We start from the raw sequence: 19,208 nt of genomic DNA on the forward strand, positions 1-19,208 counted from the left end.
AGTACACTTTAACGAAAGATTCTCCCGCCAGCTTTGCTGAATCTTTATCCGAAGTTTTACGCGCGCTGCGATCACCAGAAAGCTCACTGTGTATAAGGCTGCTTATGCGAGCCCGAGGGAATGTCTGTCCTTGCAACAGTACTTGTACACAGCTGCCAGCAATGACGATCAAAGCTGGCCGCACTCAGACCGTTCGGATTTCGAAACTATGCAAAAGAGGGTCTGCCTAAATGTCTAGCGATGCCGGGTTAACTTAAATTCAATTGAATACTCACAAACGTAATTAGTATTAAGTGCCACGGTTGATACTCGTACAAGAAAGGGCCAAAGCAGCAATTTTCGACTTCACCAAAACATTTCACACATTTTACATTGACACAATCTAAACGTTTTTTTAAAATATATTTTGCCCCTCGGAGCCCTGATTTTTACTTTAGTATGGGACATTTTCCATGATCTTCCAAAACTGCTTCCATTGCAAGCAAAGATTAGCGACTCGCGACCATAAACCAGGAGTTTAAACATGTCAAACAACAATGGGTTGAATTGGATTGTCGGGCTTCAAACCGACCCGCTTGAAAGGCGGGGTGCAGAGGCGATCGGGTCGGGACAGCGGTTTGCAGCTGGGAACATGGAACCACGCGCTTCCTTAAAAACCTTTCTGTCAAGTCTCGGTGTATGCAGCCGCCGTGCGTCAGAGATCTCGGCCCTGTTTGCCAGGGCTGTTTCAATACTCCCCTCCTTGATTCACTGCTGCGGAGTTCGTGTAAACAAACATACTCACCGACGCAAACGAGGCTGTGTACTATAGCACTACCAGCATCGTTGCACACGATCAGAGAAGATTTGTTTCGAAACCGGGGGTGGGCAACCGGTGGACGTCGCCCATATATACACGGCAACCCGGAGCGCACGCGTTGAAATAACGCGCGTTTACACATCGCGATGCAGGAAACCGACAGCCTTGGATGCCTTGGAATTTTAAGCAGTCTCACAAAGTTCACGAAAGCTTTGTGAGATTGTCCCCAAAATATTTTTCTCTCAACCATTGAGCAACGAATTTACGTACCAATTATTTCTTTTTCTTTTTCGTTCCAAGATTGCCTTTGTTAGACATCTCTGCCTTAATCATGCTGCACTACAAAAATAATAAGTAACTAAGAAAGCTCGTTCAGGAAATCTTTCGTTGACAGATTGTCACTGATTACTTAAACACATTCCCCTGATCTAGTAAACGTAATTTAGTATAAACGTAAACATAATCATAATACTATAGCATAACATTATCAACTTAATCTAGTAGTAATGGTTTTATGGAAATCATCAAGCTGGTATTGGTTTATGATGATGATATGAGAACTATAGTAACATAGACCTCGGAGTTCAGCATCTTTCCCAAATATTTAGGGAGAACTTAAGAGTGGTAAGGAAGAAATTATTCTTTAAGTATACCATCAATCTAGAAAGTTATACAACCTCGCTTGTCTGCCATGTGGCTGCTGAAAATAGGAGCCGTATTCACGAAGCTGTTTTAGAGCTAGAGCTGTTCGAACGGACGGACAGGTATCGGTCGGTCGACATAGCGTCCACGTGAGCAGAGGCAACTTGTAATTCACGAAATGCTAGTACAGACGAAAAGCATGTGGATGAACCCCAGCCCATGAACCGTAATAACAGCCATGCCGGCAAATAATGCTATGTCTAGGGCGCTAGCGAGACACTCAGCACTGTTCTGCTCCCCAGGCAGGTTTTTGTTTTTGTTTTTTCGAGAAAAATATTCCCATCTAAAGCGCAGTCCTCATTTTGTCTACCATATCCTTATAGTATGATTGGTTGTTTGGTTAATTAGTTTGATAAAGGCGGAGTTAACCGGGCAGCCTGGGCGGGCAATTGCACCGCCTGTGCGTCTCTTTCGCTGTTTGGGAATTTGATAACGCATGTCAATAAGTTCAGTGTCTCGTAGATATGCGAGTGGAAAATCTGAGACCACCTTACGCACTGTCATCGGCCCTTCGGGGAACTTTATCGGATTGCACATGCGTGTTTGAAAAGCCTCTTGCTTGCTGGTTGCCAACCTTTCTAAATACCTGTGTCTACCACTGCATATCTGCCAAGGCGACACACCTTGTATTTTTAAGGAAGCCGCAGCAGGGGCTTCTGAGATATGCGGCCGGCTGTTAGTGGACCCTGACGCCGGTTTCTAGTGGTGCTCTTTACATTGTGCATTTTCATCCTACGTGCGCCATGCAGGTATCGATGTGTGCCATAATCAGCTGCTACATCTTCCGCGGCACATTGAGGCATTAATCCATCGGCAGTCAATCGAGATTTCGTCGTGTAGTCGGTGACCGCGTCTTGAGTGTTTGCCATGGTCGCTTTCTCTACTGTTCAGCAATTTTGCGCTTGTAGAGGATAGAAGTCGAATCGGCTTTCTCGTGAGCAGCGTTTTGTAAAACGGCAAGCAGCATCAGGAGTAGCGCGTCAAAGACGGCATCATATATATAACAAAAAGCGAACAAAAAAGACCGCATAGGTAGGTAGCGGGTCAACCACAGTATTTTATCGGCACAGTTGTATAAAATCAATGTATCTTTGTATCATGCATGTACGCTTACCTCGCGCAACACGATGTATCGCTACGATGGCAGCTCCATCCCTGTCATGTCCCTCCCCCAACCGCTAGTGAATTAATTACGGACCTCTTATAATATGTACTCGTTTATGTTCGTTAGTGCTACATGGTTCGATGACAAAGCCAAGTGGTTCGCGATATCGCCAAGCTTCGTGGCGCAGAGCTAGCACACAACCAGGACAAAAAAAAAAAAGAAGAAAAAACGCTGTTAAGCGTCCTGAAACTTCAGTGGGTTAAGACGGACCACGCACCGGAAAGCTCCCGATTGAATTCGACCACCAAAGGTGCTTTAATGTGAACTCAATGCACCGGTACACGAGCGTTTTTGCATTCCGCCCCTATCGGATTGCGGCTGCCGGGATCGAACCCCCGACCTCGTACTCAGCAGCCCAACACCATAGCCAGTTAGCTAGCCACGGGTCATCGCACACAACCCAAAAGCCGATATAGGTACGAAGGGCAAAATTTACGCCGCCGAGCCTTCTCCATCCTGTTTCACGGGTGACTTGAGAGTCGCACACCACAGTGTAGCGACCCATCACCTACAGGCAACAATTTTCCCCGTTCCTCATCACGTCGCATGATCTAAACCCGGGGACTATATGACGTCACGTGAAAAATATACAAAAAGGAAACGGTTAGAGCCCGTTTGCCTGTACTCATGCTATTCTCCTCCCCCACAACTCCCCCTTTTTTCTTACTCTTTCATTTCGTCACTGCTTTCTTCGCCAGCTTCTTCATCTTCATAGCCGTTTAGAATTAATCTTGGCGCGTGACCTAATGTAAATGTCAGTTATTTCCTTTTCTGCCCACCGTGGTAGTTCTGTGATTACAGGACACTGCTTCCGCGTTTTAGAGTCCAATTCGTGGCCGCGGCGGCCGCATTTCGATGGGGGCGGAATGCAAGAACGTTCATGTACCGCGTTAAAAAACTGCAGGTGGTAAAAATGAGGTCGGGGACCACACTACAGCATCTTCCATAGACCGGTGTTTCTTGGGATGATCGATTTCAATCAATCAAACAATCAATCAATCGATCAATCAACCAATTAATTATTCAGTTTCTAGTTCGAAAGATTTTATTGCAGGAAGAGTAGAAAACTGGACATCTTATGAAGGGTGGATCTTTATAAAATCAAGGTGCGGTGGTTTCAATAAACACTTCAATATCATAACTCTCGTAAAAGGTTTAAAAAGTTCCCTAGTCTACATGGGTTCATATAGACTTAATGAAGGTGTGAAGAAACAAAATGTTTGTGACAGTACAAATAAATTGCGTATCCATTGGATCAGTGAAGCAAGTATGAATTTTGTAACATTTGAAGTGTTAATTTTGGGGGTGTACGATACGTCGGTAATTTGTTCCACAAATGTACTGAAGTATACGCCTTCAGGCGCAATTTGCACAATTGTGCACGCTGAAATAGTCATAAAAAACAAAAGCATTGATGCAAATATTCATATTTAAATGGTGTCGCATACATCTTGAAACACTGCTGATTGGAACTATGCTGCAATTTTCATTACCACCAGCGTAAAGTGTTCTAGTCAAACGAGTTGGAAGGCAGACGGCGGGGTGTTTGCTCTAGTGCCATGTCTGTCGTCATGTAATCGGTGCATTTCTTTCAATGATTTCTGCAATGTTTTGCATCAAGCATATTCTTCAAGTGGATCGATAGCTGTCTTCAGAGTATACTAGATAGGAAATGTTCCACTTTGAACCCATTTGAGAAAACAGTTCTCCCATGGATTCCACGTTCGGTAAACTTCACAAAACTCATTGTAGAATTAAAATGTTTTTAGCTTTTCTGCAGCAGTGCGCTTTTCATAATTCTGGAAACGCAAGAAATGTAGTAAAACGAAATTTTCAATGGGCAGAATTATTTGTCGCTGGAAGGAGACATGAAAAGTAAAATGGCACATACTTATTACGGGCTTTCCACACGACTATAGCACGTTCGATGTTGATCGCAATATTGAGATGAGCAATTTTTACTCGAGGAAATAAAATAGTTATGTGCACAAATTTTTACAGCTAATCGAAAACATGGTAACGAAAAAAATTATTGTAGGGTTTGACGTGCCACAACCACGATTGGATAATTGGGAACGTTTTTGCATTTAGCCCTCATCGAAATGTGGCCGCCGTGGGTGCGATTTCATCCCGTGACCTCGTGCTTAGCAGCACAATGCTAGAGCCACTAAACCACCATGCCCGGCAGCTTGTTAACGAAGGCTATCGTTTATTTGCACATTAAACATCGAGTAAGTAAACTTAACTGTTGTAAAAGTGTTTATTAGTCACCAGCGGTTGGGCCGACCGTCAGAGCAGGGCACGGTCTTCCAGCACGAGCGGCGTTCCCCGAGAAAAGCATCGGGAAGGATGGCCCACTATAGCGTTCCTCTTCTTCGCAACACTGTGTTCATTCTTTCAAAGTAAAGCATAGCTCGAAGTGCAGCATATTGCGCACCAATAATGGGCAATAGGGCGGTGAGATACGTGAGTCTGGAAATGGTAATTGCGCATACTTAAAAGAAGTAATGCCTACGCTTGCGAGGGGGAGGGGTGGGGCGTTGCCTCTGAAATGGTAAATGTTCCCGGACACTTTTCGGCGTCTGCCCGGCAACATGAACGTGGTAAATTATCACACAGTGCATTTCACACCTTCCGTCGCTTTTAGACGTCACAATCTATGAATAGCGAATTGCTTCGCCTGTGCGCATACTGTGGAAAAAGAAATGGCTCCGTTTACGGGAAGGAAAGAAAGGTAAAATGTTCCCGGACACTTTTTCGTGTCTGCCGGCCACATGACCACAGTAAAATCGTACTGCACGTTTCTGAGCTTCCACTTTTAGACGTCACAATCTCCGAAGTAGGGATTTCTTCACCAGTGCGCACATTGTAAAAAGTGAAATGTCTCCGTTTAAGGGAGCAAAGTGGAAGGTACAATGTTCCTGGACACCTTTCCATGTCTTTCCGGTAACATGACCACAGTAAATTATCCTACTGCACGTTCGCGAGCTTCTGCTTTTAGATGTCACAATCCCTGAAATAGGGATTTCTTCACCATTGCGCACATTATAAATGCTGAAATGTCTCCATTTACGGCAGCATAGTGGAAGGTAGAATGTTCCGGGACACTTTTCCATCTCTTCCCGGCAACATGGAAACGGTAAATTATCGTACAGCACGTTTCCGAGCTTCCACTCGTAGACGCCACAATCTCCGAAATACGGATTTCTTCACCAGTGCGTACATTTTAAAAGATGAAATGTCTCAGTTTACGGGAGCCAAGTGGAAGGTAAAATGTTCCCGGACACTTTTTCGTGTCTGCCCGGCCACATGACCACGGTAAATTATCGTACTGCATGTTGACTTCCGCTTTTAGGCGGCATAATGTATGAACAACGAATTCCTCCTCGTGTACTCAGCTTAGTCGATAAGGGCATTTAGGAAAGGCAGATGCAGTCAGAGCAGTTGAAATCAAGTGGTAGGTCGGAACCTTGAATTCTAGTCTAAAAGAGTGACTATGCGAACTGCATGGGCGCGTGCATCCAGACGACCTTTCAAAAGGCATAATGCCGCACTTTTTTTCTCCGCGTTTGTGTGCGGTTGAAGAGCCACACCAAAAATGAATTAAATGACAGCGGAAAACAAGACCTCGAAGTGGCAAATGATGCACAAGTGAGGAAATGTCACAGTGAGAAAATCTCACTCAACTGTATTAATTATCGAAAAGCGGTGTTTTCACATTGCTTGGTTAAGTATTTACAAGTATATATGCATTTAAAGTACTTTTCAGGACCTTTTCCTTGAATATTGAGTTCGCTGCCGATCTCCAGAGAGAAACAGCGTTCAGAAATTTAAAATTAGGTGAAAAACCATTCTTAAGTTTCCTTAACATAAATGAGTGAATTTTTCTGTAAGCGACGTTATTTCAAAGATATATTCATTGCATTAAATAATTAATTTTTAGCGAAATACGAACAGTCGGTGAAATGCCTCGCAAGTTCAAGGTACGTGATGATGCAGTAAACTAAGAAAATATTTATTTTTTATTTTTTAAGGAACGCATTTGCGGGATTCATTGTAATTGTCTCGAGGCCTATCTTACATGTGTTAATATTGTGAAGTAAAGAAAGTTTTGACATCTGTTGAAGAAAACGAAAAATTCTACATTTTTATTACTGATATAAACATCACTGAATCAAGTTAACGGCCATACCTGCTCAGCATGTTGGCAACCAGGACAAATAGGATTAATCGCTGCATAATCTCGCAGTAAATACGAAAGGTAATTTTTTTGCCCGTTCTCAGTGTCCAATTAACGGACATTGACGCAAGCAATGAAATACAAAGGTGTCTTCTGTAGTTCAGGCTCTGAATGTCAGCGTAAATTAAATCGGTATTCAGATTGGTTCACTTATTCCTGTAGTACTGCCAAGTGCTGCCAAAACCAAGCGATACAGATCGAACTACTATGACTTGTTTTTGGCTTTGCAAAAAGTCCCGCAACTCAAAAGTAGGCTGTAAAAAACCCTTGCCTATATCGTTCTCCGTTTCAATCAGGACCTTCGCTTGCACTTCTGTCCCCACATTTGATAAAATGAAATGCATGATTCTGACAGTTTATTAACAAAAGTAGCCCTTGGAGAGAGTGAGTCGCTATGCGTGCGAAACGCTTCACAAACAAACGCTGCGCAAACACTGCAAACTCACTTTCACCAAATTCGTACACATTACCGCAAGGTATGACCAGCTGTTACGACAATCATTGTTGCTGGAAGCGCTTGGCGGCTAGGTTGTGGGGGAGAGCGGCCTCTTTCCCATCACTTAGCTGCCTGGCAAAGGAATCATCGCAGAAAGTTAACCGCAAGTCAAGGATGACCCCTCCCCCCTGACCCAGATGGCCCTCCTCAGCACCCTGACACACGCCAGGCTTCCGACAGCATACGGTGCAGAAGTGCATATTATTATCGTATGAGGGCAATTAATTCTGAATTCTGGCGTGATTTCTTCTCGTTCATTTTTACAGAGCGAAGGAGCTCACCTTGTTTTTATTGCGCACAATGTTGGCGTCGCGCACGGTCTCCATGTTGCCGGGCGCCTTGGACTGGCGGAGCTTCTTCCAGATCTTTCCGTACGTGTAGCAGATGACGCCCAAGGGCAGGAAGTACTGAGCGCAGACCAGGGCGTGGTTGTAGGCCTTCCAGGTGAACGGCCGCATGCCCACGTTGACGCAAAATGGGCGCTCGCGCAGGCCGCTCAGCTTGTCGACGACGAGCACCACGCGCAGGGCCAGCGCGTTGGGGCTCGCCACGACCAGCGACGAGAGCCAAATGATGAGAACGAGCAGCTTGGCTGTCGCCTTGGAGCAGAAGCGAGCCTTGAGTGGCGACGTGATGGCCCGATAGCGCTCGACCGCGATGGCCGTGAGGGTGAACACGGACACGTTCACCGAGACCACCTGGACGTAGGGGCAGAAGGCGCACATGAAGTACGGAAGCGCCCAGCGCTGCAGCAGTGCAGCCTGAAATTGAAACGGTATCGAGAAGACACCGATGATGACGTCGGCAACGGCCAAGTTGGCGATGAACAGGTTTGTGATGGTCTGCATGCGCCGCGACGATGCCACGATCCACAGGACGAGCACGTTTCCCAGTATGGCTACCAAAGAGACCAGTCCATAGCAGAAAGACAGTAGCACAACGATGTCCACCGGAACCTCGTACAGGCTGCTACTGCTGCCGCTACTGCTGATGCTGTTCAGAGCGCCAGAGCCGTTGGCAGCCGTGTCCACGTCACCGCTTGCGTTCGCCGCGATGACAACGCTCACCTGTAGCAAGCTCGAGTTGTCGACGCCGTCTGACAGGCTGTCATTGAAACTTGACAGCTCATAATACTGAACGACTTCCATTTCGGAAACGCCCTGTAGACCGCTTTACTTTACTGTCGACCTGGTAGCATCGCTCGCCACGGCGACGCGCGGTGCGAAACGCGCGCGGTACGCATCCTTCCGTGGGCTCTCTTCCCGTCCGGGCCGATAACTCGCTCGCCGGAACGCTGCCGCCGGCGCATTGGGGAGAGTCTGCGACGACTGTTCCACAAGCGCACCCGCATCCGCCGCGAGTCGTCCCGCAGGGGAGAGAAATCGGGAGAGCCTGCTACCACGTGACTCGCGCGTCCACCGCTCCGCGCTCCTTCGGAGTTTGAACCCACGTGGATAAAAGGAGAGAAGATGCGCGCGGGAGTTCCCGCGTTGCCGGCCCGCCCGCGACCGTGCTGCCCCCGCCGCTCCGTTCGCGCAGTTACCGTGGAAGGGAGAGTTTTCCCCACTCGCACCTGTGGAGGGGCGGCCCGTCTGGAATCTCCATCGCATCTGCTCTACAGACTTGAACCAAACAATTGGCAATACCTGTGGCCAGTTTCACGTGGCCCTCTCTTTCGAGGACAAGAAAAAATTGTGCGCACGCGGAAATGTATTATGTAATTAGCCTATGAGCAAGCGTGCATACCGGATTACGTTCCCTGGAAAGTATACGGTGCAGAGCATGGAAGGTTCGAGACAACCTTTGCATAGGCACCTTGTGAAAAGTTATTACATGCTGAAGCAGACGGGCTCAGAGCGCGTCAGTATGGCATGCGGTGAATGCAAGAGCATACTTGCGGAAGCATCCCAATCGTTTTAGAACAATTAAGCACAATGGACACGTATCGTTTCGACTGCATATATGTAGCCTTCAAATGATCTTGCGCTTAACGCACTGATTCTTACTATATTATCCAGCCAATGATGGTTATTCCGTAATAACGTAAAAAAATTCAATTCATACTTGTAATGGCGGCGTTTGCTTCAGTTTCGGTATTAAAAAACGCCTATTTTGGCCAACTTTTCGTGACGTATCCACATGTACATTTCAAATATAAACGGAGGGTGCTCTATATCTAAAGTATCTGAAACTAGGCTTTTTTCGTAAGGTTCCAAGTTTAGTTGCAGTTGGAATTTAAAGGAAGCAATGAAAGACGTTTGATAGGAGGAACGCACGAGTATACAGGGCGTTCCAGACAACTTTATCTGGATGGCGTATCATTCTGGGAATTCATTTCAAGTAGGTAAACCTCGCCAATCTCAGCGGCTACACTTCGTAAATTGCAATATGTGTTATAAGGTAATTAAGAAGTTTATTAGTGAATTTTTGTTAATTTAATATGTGTTTCTATTTCTCGTGCTAGTAATGTCCACCTCTTCAAGTAATCCAGCTCAAGGACAAGAATTGTCCTATATGCCGCAGGCGATTTTGAATATTTATGGGGAACTTCAGAATGATCACCCCATATACTAAATATGACAAAACAATTATTATTTTAGTGGTTTTTGAGTGTTAACTTTTTTTCGCTGAGTCACTGTCATTTTTGCTGAGTCATGCTCATGACTATGACTTCTACCACCATCCTTTAAGTGTTCCTCTATGCACTTGGCGCCCACGTCCGAACCCATTCCGGTGGTTTTTGAGTTTTAGTCTTTTTTCGCTGAGATCATAGTCATTTTTGCTGAGTCATGCTCATGACTATCACTTCTACCACCATCCTTTAATGTTTCCTTCACTTAGTGCCCACGTCCGAACCCATTTCAGTGGTTTTTGAGTGTTAATTTTTTTTCACTGAGTCATTGTCATTTTTGCTGTGTCATGCTCATGACTATGATTTCTACCATCGTCCTTTAGTGTTCCCTTCACTTAGTACCCACGTCCGAACCCATTTCAGTGGTTTAGAGTGTCAATTTTCGCTGGGTCATTGTCATTTTAGGCGGCAGTCTCATGACCTACATGAGATGCATATCATGACATTCATGTCATGACCTATCATTTATGTTCGTCGTACACACTTATCATACCATGCCAATTTTGGTACATACCAAGTTAACGAAACGACCATGAGAGCACCAAAACGTAGGTGGCTGTTTCATGACCTACATTACACGCATGTCATAACATTCATGTCATGACCTATCATTCATGTTCGTCATACACTCTTGTCATACTACGCCAATTTTGGTACATACCAAGTTGACAAAACGACCATGAGAGCGCCAAGATGTAGGCGGATAGATAGATAGATAGATAGATAGATAGATAGATAGATAGATAGATAGATAGATAGATAGATAGATAGATAGATAGATAGATAGATAGATAGATAGATAGATAGATAGATAGATACTGTTAAAGTGCTATATGTGCGCCCCAAGGAATGCTTCGTATTTAATCATGTCGAATTTGCAGGTGTAACAGTCCGCTGCATGGACACGTTCCCTAAGCAGTACAGTTTCTTGTCGAGTGCTCATACCAAATTGGGTCTCTATGTACTACTTACAGCGCAAAATTCGGCTTTCTCTCATCTTTCTAATTGTGCTTAAGGTATTAAAATGAAAGACATGCGGTGCTAACAAAGATTCGTATTATGGCTTTGTGAATGTTAAAATTGCCCATTATGCTAAATATATGTAAATAAATAAATTACACAAATAACCAGGAAAACTAATGAGGACTTCTATGGTGGGAATTACGTACCGCTTGAAGTTCATTTGTCTCCTCTAGCATTGCTCAGTTGGCTTCAGTCCTTTATTTGATTAAACCGAAGAATGTTCGTAACATTGAATTCATGAATAATACAAATCGTAAAAGATCTAAAATCGTAAAACAAGCCTGCAATGAAGCACTGAACAAGAAAGGTAAAATACTGAAAAAGGCAGACAGTCACGTGACGTAAATGCACTGGAACAGTTCATACCAAATCATATCACAAACAAATTTAGAAGAGACCAATTGCTCACAAATCAGCTCATAAACACATTAGAGCGAAAGGTCAGCTCCCATACAATAAATAAAAAAATCACAACCGATGTCATATAAAACCCCTGGAACATAGTTACCTCATCATCATCACCATCACATAGTGACCTATCATACACTAAATACAAAAAACACCAAGTAAGGTTACAGAAATTCGAATGGCTATGGGCATAGAAAGGATTACAAACTGGACTCAGTAATTTCCCACAATATTACTATCTTCCAGAAATCTCTGGAGAGCCCCTATGTAGGACATGGGCCAATATGTTGGCCATGGGCCTATGATGTTTTTAGTGCTTATGGGCCTGTGATTTATTGCCATGAAGGTGCGTATCAAGTGTTATGTTTCCGTGAACTGTTGAAGTATGAAGATGTCCATATCAAGAAGAGCGCACCATGTTCGAATCTTCTGAATATTAATATTTCTTTAAGTATTATCGCCATTTGCAAACTGCGCCCTTATAGCGTATTCATCCAAATTTATATGTTGGAGGACTACAGAAAACTAGGTTGGGTGATGAAATTATAAAATTTGCAGGCGCAAGTTGGAGTCAGCTAGTGCAATACAGGGGTAATTGGAGATCGCAGGAGAGGCCGTCGGCCTGCAGTGGACTTAAAATATAGCCAGGTGATGATGATGATGACATGTTGGGATTACATATAAACGGAGTTGTGGACGTCTGCTAAGCCATATCAGCGTCTGTTTACACTCATTTTGATACTCAAGGAGACCAGGAGTCAGAGCTTTAGTAAGACAAAAAAAAATTGTGCCTGTCCGTGATACCATATGCTACTTCTTGCCAATAGTTAAGGTTAGCTAACATGGACTCTTTCTGCACTAATCATGGCCAGCCACCTCATTTTTAGCCCTGCCATCAAACTACACGTACACACACAAAAAAAAGCCTGCAAGAGCTTTCACTAATGCTGTAGTTACTCTGCAAGTGCGTGAAACAGTGAATTTTAAAGCGAAGCTTGATATTTCTAGGCGAAATCGTATATGGCTAGGTGAAATCGCCTGTGTATAGAAAATTATCATCGTCTGCATTGGCTCGAGCGACGTCGTCTTCTTCCGCAGCTGGCTCGTTGTCTCGTGCCCGAGCTTGGCACGCTCTGCAGGCGAATGCTGCTAACCACGCCGCCGAGCAAACTCGAGACATCGAACGCAAGCGACAACGGTGGACTGCGTCGTTCTCTCCGTCGCAGCTGAACGTGTGTGTAACCTCAGAATTGAGAAATGCTTTGATGAACCTCGGGATTAACCCAGGGGCCGCACGTTTGAGCTTCGCTGGTTAACCATCCTCACGGAGTGGAAAGGCCGACGAAATTGGTTACTTTCGGTCTCTCCGGTTAATTTCCTAGTTACGTTTATAAGTGTTTATATAATATATATATATATATATGTATGTATACGTGTGCATTGGCGTTCCCGTTACTTTCTTAACAAAACGTTGTTTTATGCATTGAAGCACAAAAGTAACGAAAACACCAATTCATTTCTCCTCAAAATTCAGGCATTAATATCTCGAAACTGATATCACCCTGCAAATTCGTTCCAAGAGGATCCGCCTTGGGAACTCAATGGCAATATGAGTCATACGGTAATTAGTTTAACACTTAAAAAGTGACTTTCTGTTAATTAGTCGATTATGCATTTCAATGTTTTGTGCAAGTAATGTCCGCCTCTTCGAGTAGACAGGCTCATGAACTAGAATTGTGCTACCTGCCACAGGCAACCTTTAAAATGTTTTCAAAGTATTCGCCGAAACACCCGGTATATAATATACCGTAGGGTTGTTCAACGGGCCATACAATAAATGAGTGAAAAAGATTTTTTCCCCGCTTCAGGGTAATATGCTTTGTTGTCCAACAGTTTCTGTCAGTGCACCGACCTTGGTCAGGGGTTACACGCAAGGGAAATCGTCCTGTTAGTTACCGAAGCAGCAGAGTGGTTGTCGGATTTGGCCCTTTCACACCCTGTATACAAAAATACATTTCAAGAAAAAAAACATAAATGCAAAGTCCTGGAGTAACACTGTTCAACTATGCAAAAACAGGGTAAACAGGGTCGCGATTCCACGAATTAGAAAATATATGTGTGGATGTTGCAGACGGTCTGCCAACAATGCGCGTCCCCAGATAGATACAAAAGATGTCTTAAGGGGTAATTTCAAATAAAAGACAAGACAAGGTCACGACACCCTGCGGCCCGCCCCACCATCGCACCACTGCTTTGTAGCGCTTTGTTAGTTAACTTCTGTAACAGTGCAGCTCTCTAGTATAGCCGATATGAGCTCCTTTCTTATGGCCTCAGATCCTGCCATGGCGATGAGTTCGTGTCTCCTGTGGCGACAGAGAATCGTGTTGTCGCAGCAGCCCCTCTTGCGACCACAGTAGTCCTTGATGCAGTTTGGAACGGATTCGCCTCATAATTAGCCGGGCGGCCACTGAATACACGTGCCCGTGTTTAATTGTCTGCCACACTGTGTAAACATAGGTACAGAGGACAAAGATGCTGTAAGTGGCATAGGCTGCGAAATATCGCCGGACGAATACTGTTTCAATCTTCATCCATTTATGTGGCAATCAGTCTTTCGTGCTTTCACATTTATACGTTTTATGTATACGTATAGAGGCAATGGCATTACGTGTTCTTTTTCTGCGTTTTCGTGTCTATTAAGGTACAACTAGAACCAGCATGTTTTTCGGGTGCCAAGAAATGCACCCACTGAACCTCATCACGTTCCCGTTTCTCAAAAAAGTTGCGCTTATGCAAAGGGGGAAAGAGCAGCCAGCGTATACACTAATACACTGCTAGAAATATACTAGCTATTTCAATTCATATTTAACATCGAGGAAGCTTCATTGCATGTTGTGTTTTCACGGAAACATTCCTTAAACTTCGCGTTCGCGACGTGTATAATCATGAATAAGACGTTTCTGAAAAGCCGAAGAAACTATCGTGATGATAGCGTGAAAAAAAATGGCATTGGAAGGTCATTTTTTAGCTAAAAAATAGAAATACAGTATCTCCACAGCAAACTAAAAGAGTGCAGTGGAAGAGCGTTCCACTTGGAAATCTATGTAAGAAGAAATAAACAAAATAAAACAGATGCCGTATTATTTCGGTGAAATTTAATAGGTACCCCATAAACGGTGTCTTTATGATAAAATTACACTCGCTATTATGATCATCGATAGACAAATAACAGGAGGTGCATATAGTAAAAAATGCAAGGTATTCCGCTAATCTTATGCTCGAAAATTAACAAAACACAGATATTAAGGGTAACTTTGTTTTTAGCTAGTAACGAAACATCACCTTGAACTCTCATCAAAGCCCATGATTGCCACGGAAGTGCAAATCACGTGAATAATTCAGTGAAAACAACACATGGAGGCGAGTCGTGGACTAACCATATCAAATGGATTTCTACGAAAAGAATTAAGTGGGCAGGGCAATCTCCTCAAAGGAGACACTGAAGAGATGCAATGAATGCTAAGAAGGCAAGAAGAATGTTCGAATGATTCGTGGTGGAAGCGGAACAGACGAACTAACTCGGTGTCCCAAATTCCCGAGTATGTGGCTAATCCGACATGTTGGAGCGTTCGTACGTAAGCTATGTGCGGAAAGACGCTAGTCACAAATTATTAGCTAACCCTCTTATCCGGCTAAATGGGATGCGCGTGCTCAGTACTACGGCAGTTGGGATTTCCGTCAACTATGACGGGCGACTTTCTCTTTCGCCAACGCGATATCTTGTTTGACCTGGTAACCTGCAATGCTTCTCAACTGACCGAAACTCGTTTGACGTTGCGTGACGGCTTAGATGACATTTATCGTTCGTCACTAGCGTTTCTTTGTTATTGATCATTATCGTTCTGTTTTCCATTTCTTTTTATTTATCTTTTTATCTGGACACTATCTGGTTCCTCCCACGTTTGTTCTGACCCACTTCTCGGCTGCGGAGCGTGCTTTGATTTTCAACATTTGTAATAAGCCCCTCGGCCGCTGTAGCGACATTGTTCGGCACAAACGCCGAACGAAGGAAGTGTAATGGCGTGCCAGAGAGAAAAAGAAAGCGATCACTGCTCCGTCGCCAGCTGATCGATTGTGCTCTGGTATAGTTCGGCGTTTGAGACGCCATAGCCTATAGTATAATTGGTGGCACTGTCACTGAAGACTGGATTAACTTTCTGATTTATGGGGCGCGAAGTTACGGGCCCTCGGCTTTATACAGTCGCGCCTGTGCCTCGCCGGATAACGACTGTATATACGTGTGAAGCTTCGTGCCATCGAACTGGCGCTGCCGTACGCCCTTTTGCTACGCTATTACTGATGCGATCGCGGTGTGCCTATACGGAACTGGGGGCTAGATCGGTCGAAGACAAATGCTAGGTCCGTGAGAGTGATACCCTGAGAAAAGTTCCCGCAATCGACGAAAAACTTGAAATCACAAGACAAATATCTTTAAAAAAGGGGGCGGGGGGGGATGGGGGGCAGAGGGCAGGAGTTTTTATTCGTAACTGGACATTTGGGGCGTTATAACGTAAAACTATTCCTAACTGTTTTTATTCTATTTATGCAATCTGCCCTCCCCGATTGGTCAACAGTTTTTTGCGCTACCCCCGCTTCTTCTGTCTGTCACACGACGTCACGAAAACCGTGAAAGCTCCACATCTGAATGACGTGTGCACACTGATTATGCATGGTTAGACCGAACAAAATAAAAGTAATTATTTGTGATTCCACACCTTGTTTGTCATTAGCCCTCCGCTACTGGTCAAAAATTTTCGCACTGCGCCCACTTCAATTTTCTGTCACGTGACGTCACAAAACCGCGAAAACTCACCACGTCAAAATGACGTGAACGCATTAAAGATGCATTAATGTGCTGAACAAAACTGAAGTTTTTTAGGAATAGCCGAAGACTGCCCCGTTGCGAAAGAAATAGAAAATGTCTTCCTACCGATCACTATGGCATTGTCTGCTGGGAGCTGCTGGAGAGAACGGGTTTATTTGCATATAACAACAATTCCTGCGCCGCAGTGTAACGTTGTCGAGTATTTTCAGCACGTATACGACATCACTCTGCCACCTCTACTTCACTGAAAATCCGTTTTAGCGACATTTTTGACCTACCGTTGCACGCCGTCGGGATTTTCTACCAGCCACCGCAACCTAAACACGGGGAAGCGGGCCAATCTCAGACGCCGGCACCACCCTCCTCTTCCGCTTATCTACTTCATTGCGCTTGCTTTGCCCTGCCAAAACCCTCTCTATTTCTGGGTGTTCCTCGCCTGTTGTCGGTCAATTAGATAGGAAAAACCTGTCAAAGTGGGCAGTATTATTCGCTTTGAAATCAAACAAAGGTCACCTCGTGTAAACGTGGAGAGCGTTTGATTGGGTACTTCAAATAACGCTGCGGGTCACGGCTCAATGCTTGCGTCGGCGGTTACGTAAATTTGACGTCAAGAGATTAGAATAAAAACATTGGAATAGTTTCATGCTATAGGTCCTTTGTTCGCCGTACGAGAGTCGACACGAGGAAGATGTGGTTGTGTTGAATAGTCTTGGTTCGGGTTGAAATCACATAGAGGACGCTTACTTGACTTTACGCTTAGGTTAACAGCAATTCGAATGATAAGTTACCTCTGCGAAAGTTCTAGTATATATATATATATATATATATATATATATATATATATATATATATATATATATATATATATTCGCCCATCTAAGGAATGAAGCGTGTATTTTGTATAATACATTTACTTTCAAGCTTCTCTGATCAAAGGGCAGTAATATTCCTTCAGGGACTCCCGTCCTGGTAGGCACAACGTTTTGAGAGCACCCTCTAATAAAAGGCGGACGCCACTATAGCCCGCCTCTCTTCATCTTGTCTCTTGCCGTTCCGACCTTTTGCAAAAATTTATTGAAAATGGCTTGCGTTCGCATTACTTTTCTGCTGTGGTAACTTTATTACACGGACCTTTACGTGGGCAATTTCTCGAACGAGATTCTTGAACTACTTTACCAGTTTATTTGTTGTTTTTTCACAGAAATGATAGTTTCTTTACAACGAAAGTCTAGAGGAGAATAACTAGGGGAAGAAGTAGGTGCAACTGATGCACAAATCTATCGTGCAGAATTAATTTTAAAAATCGGAATCATAGTCGGAATACGCCAGTGCTCTCTTTTGCAAAGATGTGGTAGTGTGAAGTCAATGAACCTAGGAATATGGCCTAGAACCTCGAAAGGCCGTAACGGCATTTGCTACTCTAAGATCGAAATCCCAGCCAAGATAACATCTTTGAAAAGAACAGCACAAAAGTTGGAACAGGCGAGTGGCAAACGCATGAACAGAGCGTTGCTGCCTGGAAACAAGACACCTTGAAGAGGACATAAAATCAGGAATGTAAATTGGGTTTTTAGAGTACTCGTAACTTGCCTGTAATTTATTACGTTAACAGAGTGATCAGTGGTGTGTGTTATTAATGGTTCTATGCAGTTAGTGAATTGTGAGTATTTATTTGTTTGATTGTTTGTTGGTAATACCCTCGGGTCATGGAGCAATATGGAGGGTAGGAGGGAAATAAACGAGGATTGTTAACACGCGTCTAATACTCACATATAAAACAGGACACTGTCAACGAAACAAAAAAACTGTATGCTAAATGTCCAAACAAACGATTGATGTTGACTGAAAGCACATAATCAAAACTCACCCTAACTAAGCAAAAAGAAAACAAAAAGGAATAAAAAAGCTAGAGCATTTTAAGCAGGCACAATGCCAAAGACAGGTACATAAGATGCTCAGTGCGTTGCAAATACAGGAGCGAAACTACAAAAATACGACACAACAGAAAGAAACGCGTAAAAACGTTAAAGACAATTCCTTAGTGTGGCATGTACCGCATTTTTGCGCATATAACCCGCCCTTGCATATAACCCGCACCCCTAACTTTGAACTCCACGAAAAAGAAAAAAATAACCTCGCGTATAACCCGCACGCTTATCCGAAAAAAATGAGAACTAGGAAGTTACAACTACGCGCAGCCATCATTTCGTTTTCAAAACAAATTTATTTCAAAACGACCACCCCAACGTTGTCAGCGCTGTCGTCCGATTCACTGCTGCCATCCGAGGCTTCATCGCCACTCTCAAAGACTTAATCGTCTTCGGAGCCATCTCGCAGCAGCTCTGTTGCCGATTTCTTGAGCAGCGGCTATGACCTTCAGTTTTTCTTTCACTGTGAAAGACTGCCGCCGAGACACATTCATGATGCCTAAGGCTGGCCAACTGTGCAAACTTGGCGTACACAAAACGGCACCGGACTCGTGCGAAAAGCGTGCGAAAAGCACAGAACACCGATACCGAAAAGCATTTTTCTTCCACCATGCCGAAAAGCGTCTAACCAGGCCATGAACCACACTGTGAATATGGATCAGGCAATAACCTGTGTTGGCCTCTTATTGGCTTAACACACGTCTATGTCGACAGGCATGGGGACAATGCGGACTCTACACGACAGGCCTCGCGTTGCCGTGAAGCCGACCCCGAACCCCTCCCTTCGCGTATATTCGCGGATCACCCGCACCCCCACTATTTAAGCACTTTTTTTTTTAATTTTTCATGCGGGCTATATACGAGAAAATATGGTAATTCGCTAGGATTAATTATGCCGGCTACGGAAGCGGGCAGGTGGTTCCCGTGACG

General features: G+C 44.2%; 1 protein-coding gene across 1 annotated transcript in view; it reads right to left on the reverse strand.

Moving 5' to 3' along the window:
• LOC119436741 (tachykinin-like peptides receptor 99D) overlaps positions 1-8,550 on the reverse strand; it is a 128,491-nt gene extending 119,941 nt beyond the window's left edge. The window contains exon 1 of the mRNA XM_037703724.2: positions 7,684-8,550. Within this exon, the coding sequence (XP_037559652.1) occupies positions 7,684-8,550 (867 nt within the window). The remainder of the gene's footprint in view (positions 1-7,683) is intronic.
• Positions 8,551-19,208: the final 10,658 nt, after the last annotated feature.

Source organism: Dermacentor silvarum, chromosome 1, assembly GCF_013339745.2.
Source record: "Dermacentor silvarum isolate Dsil-2018 chromosome 1, BIME_Dsil_1.4, whole genome shotgun sequence".
Classification (NCBI taxonomy): domain Eukaryota; kingdom Metazoa; phylum Arthropoda; class Arachnida; order Ixodida; family Ixodidae; genus Dermacentor; species Dermacentor silvarum.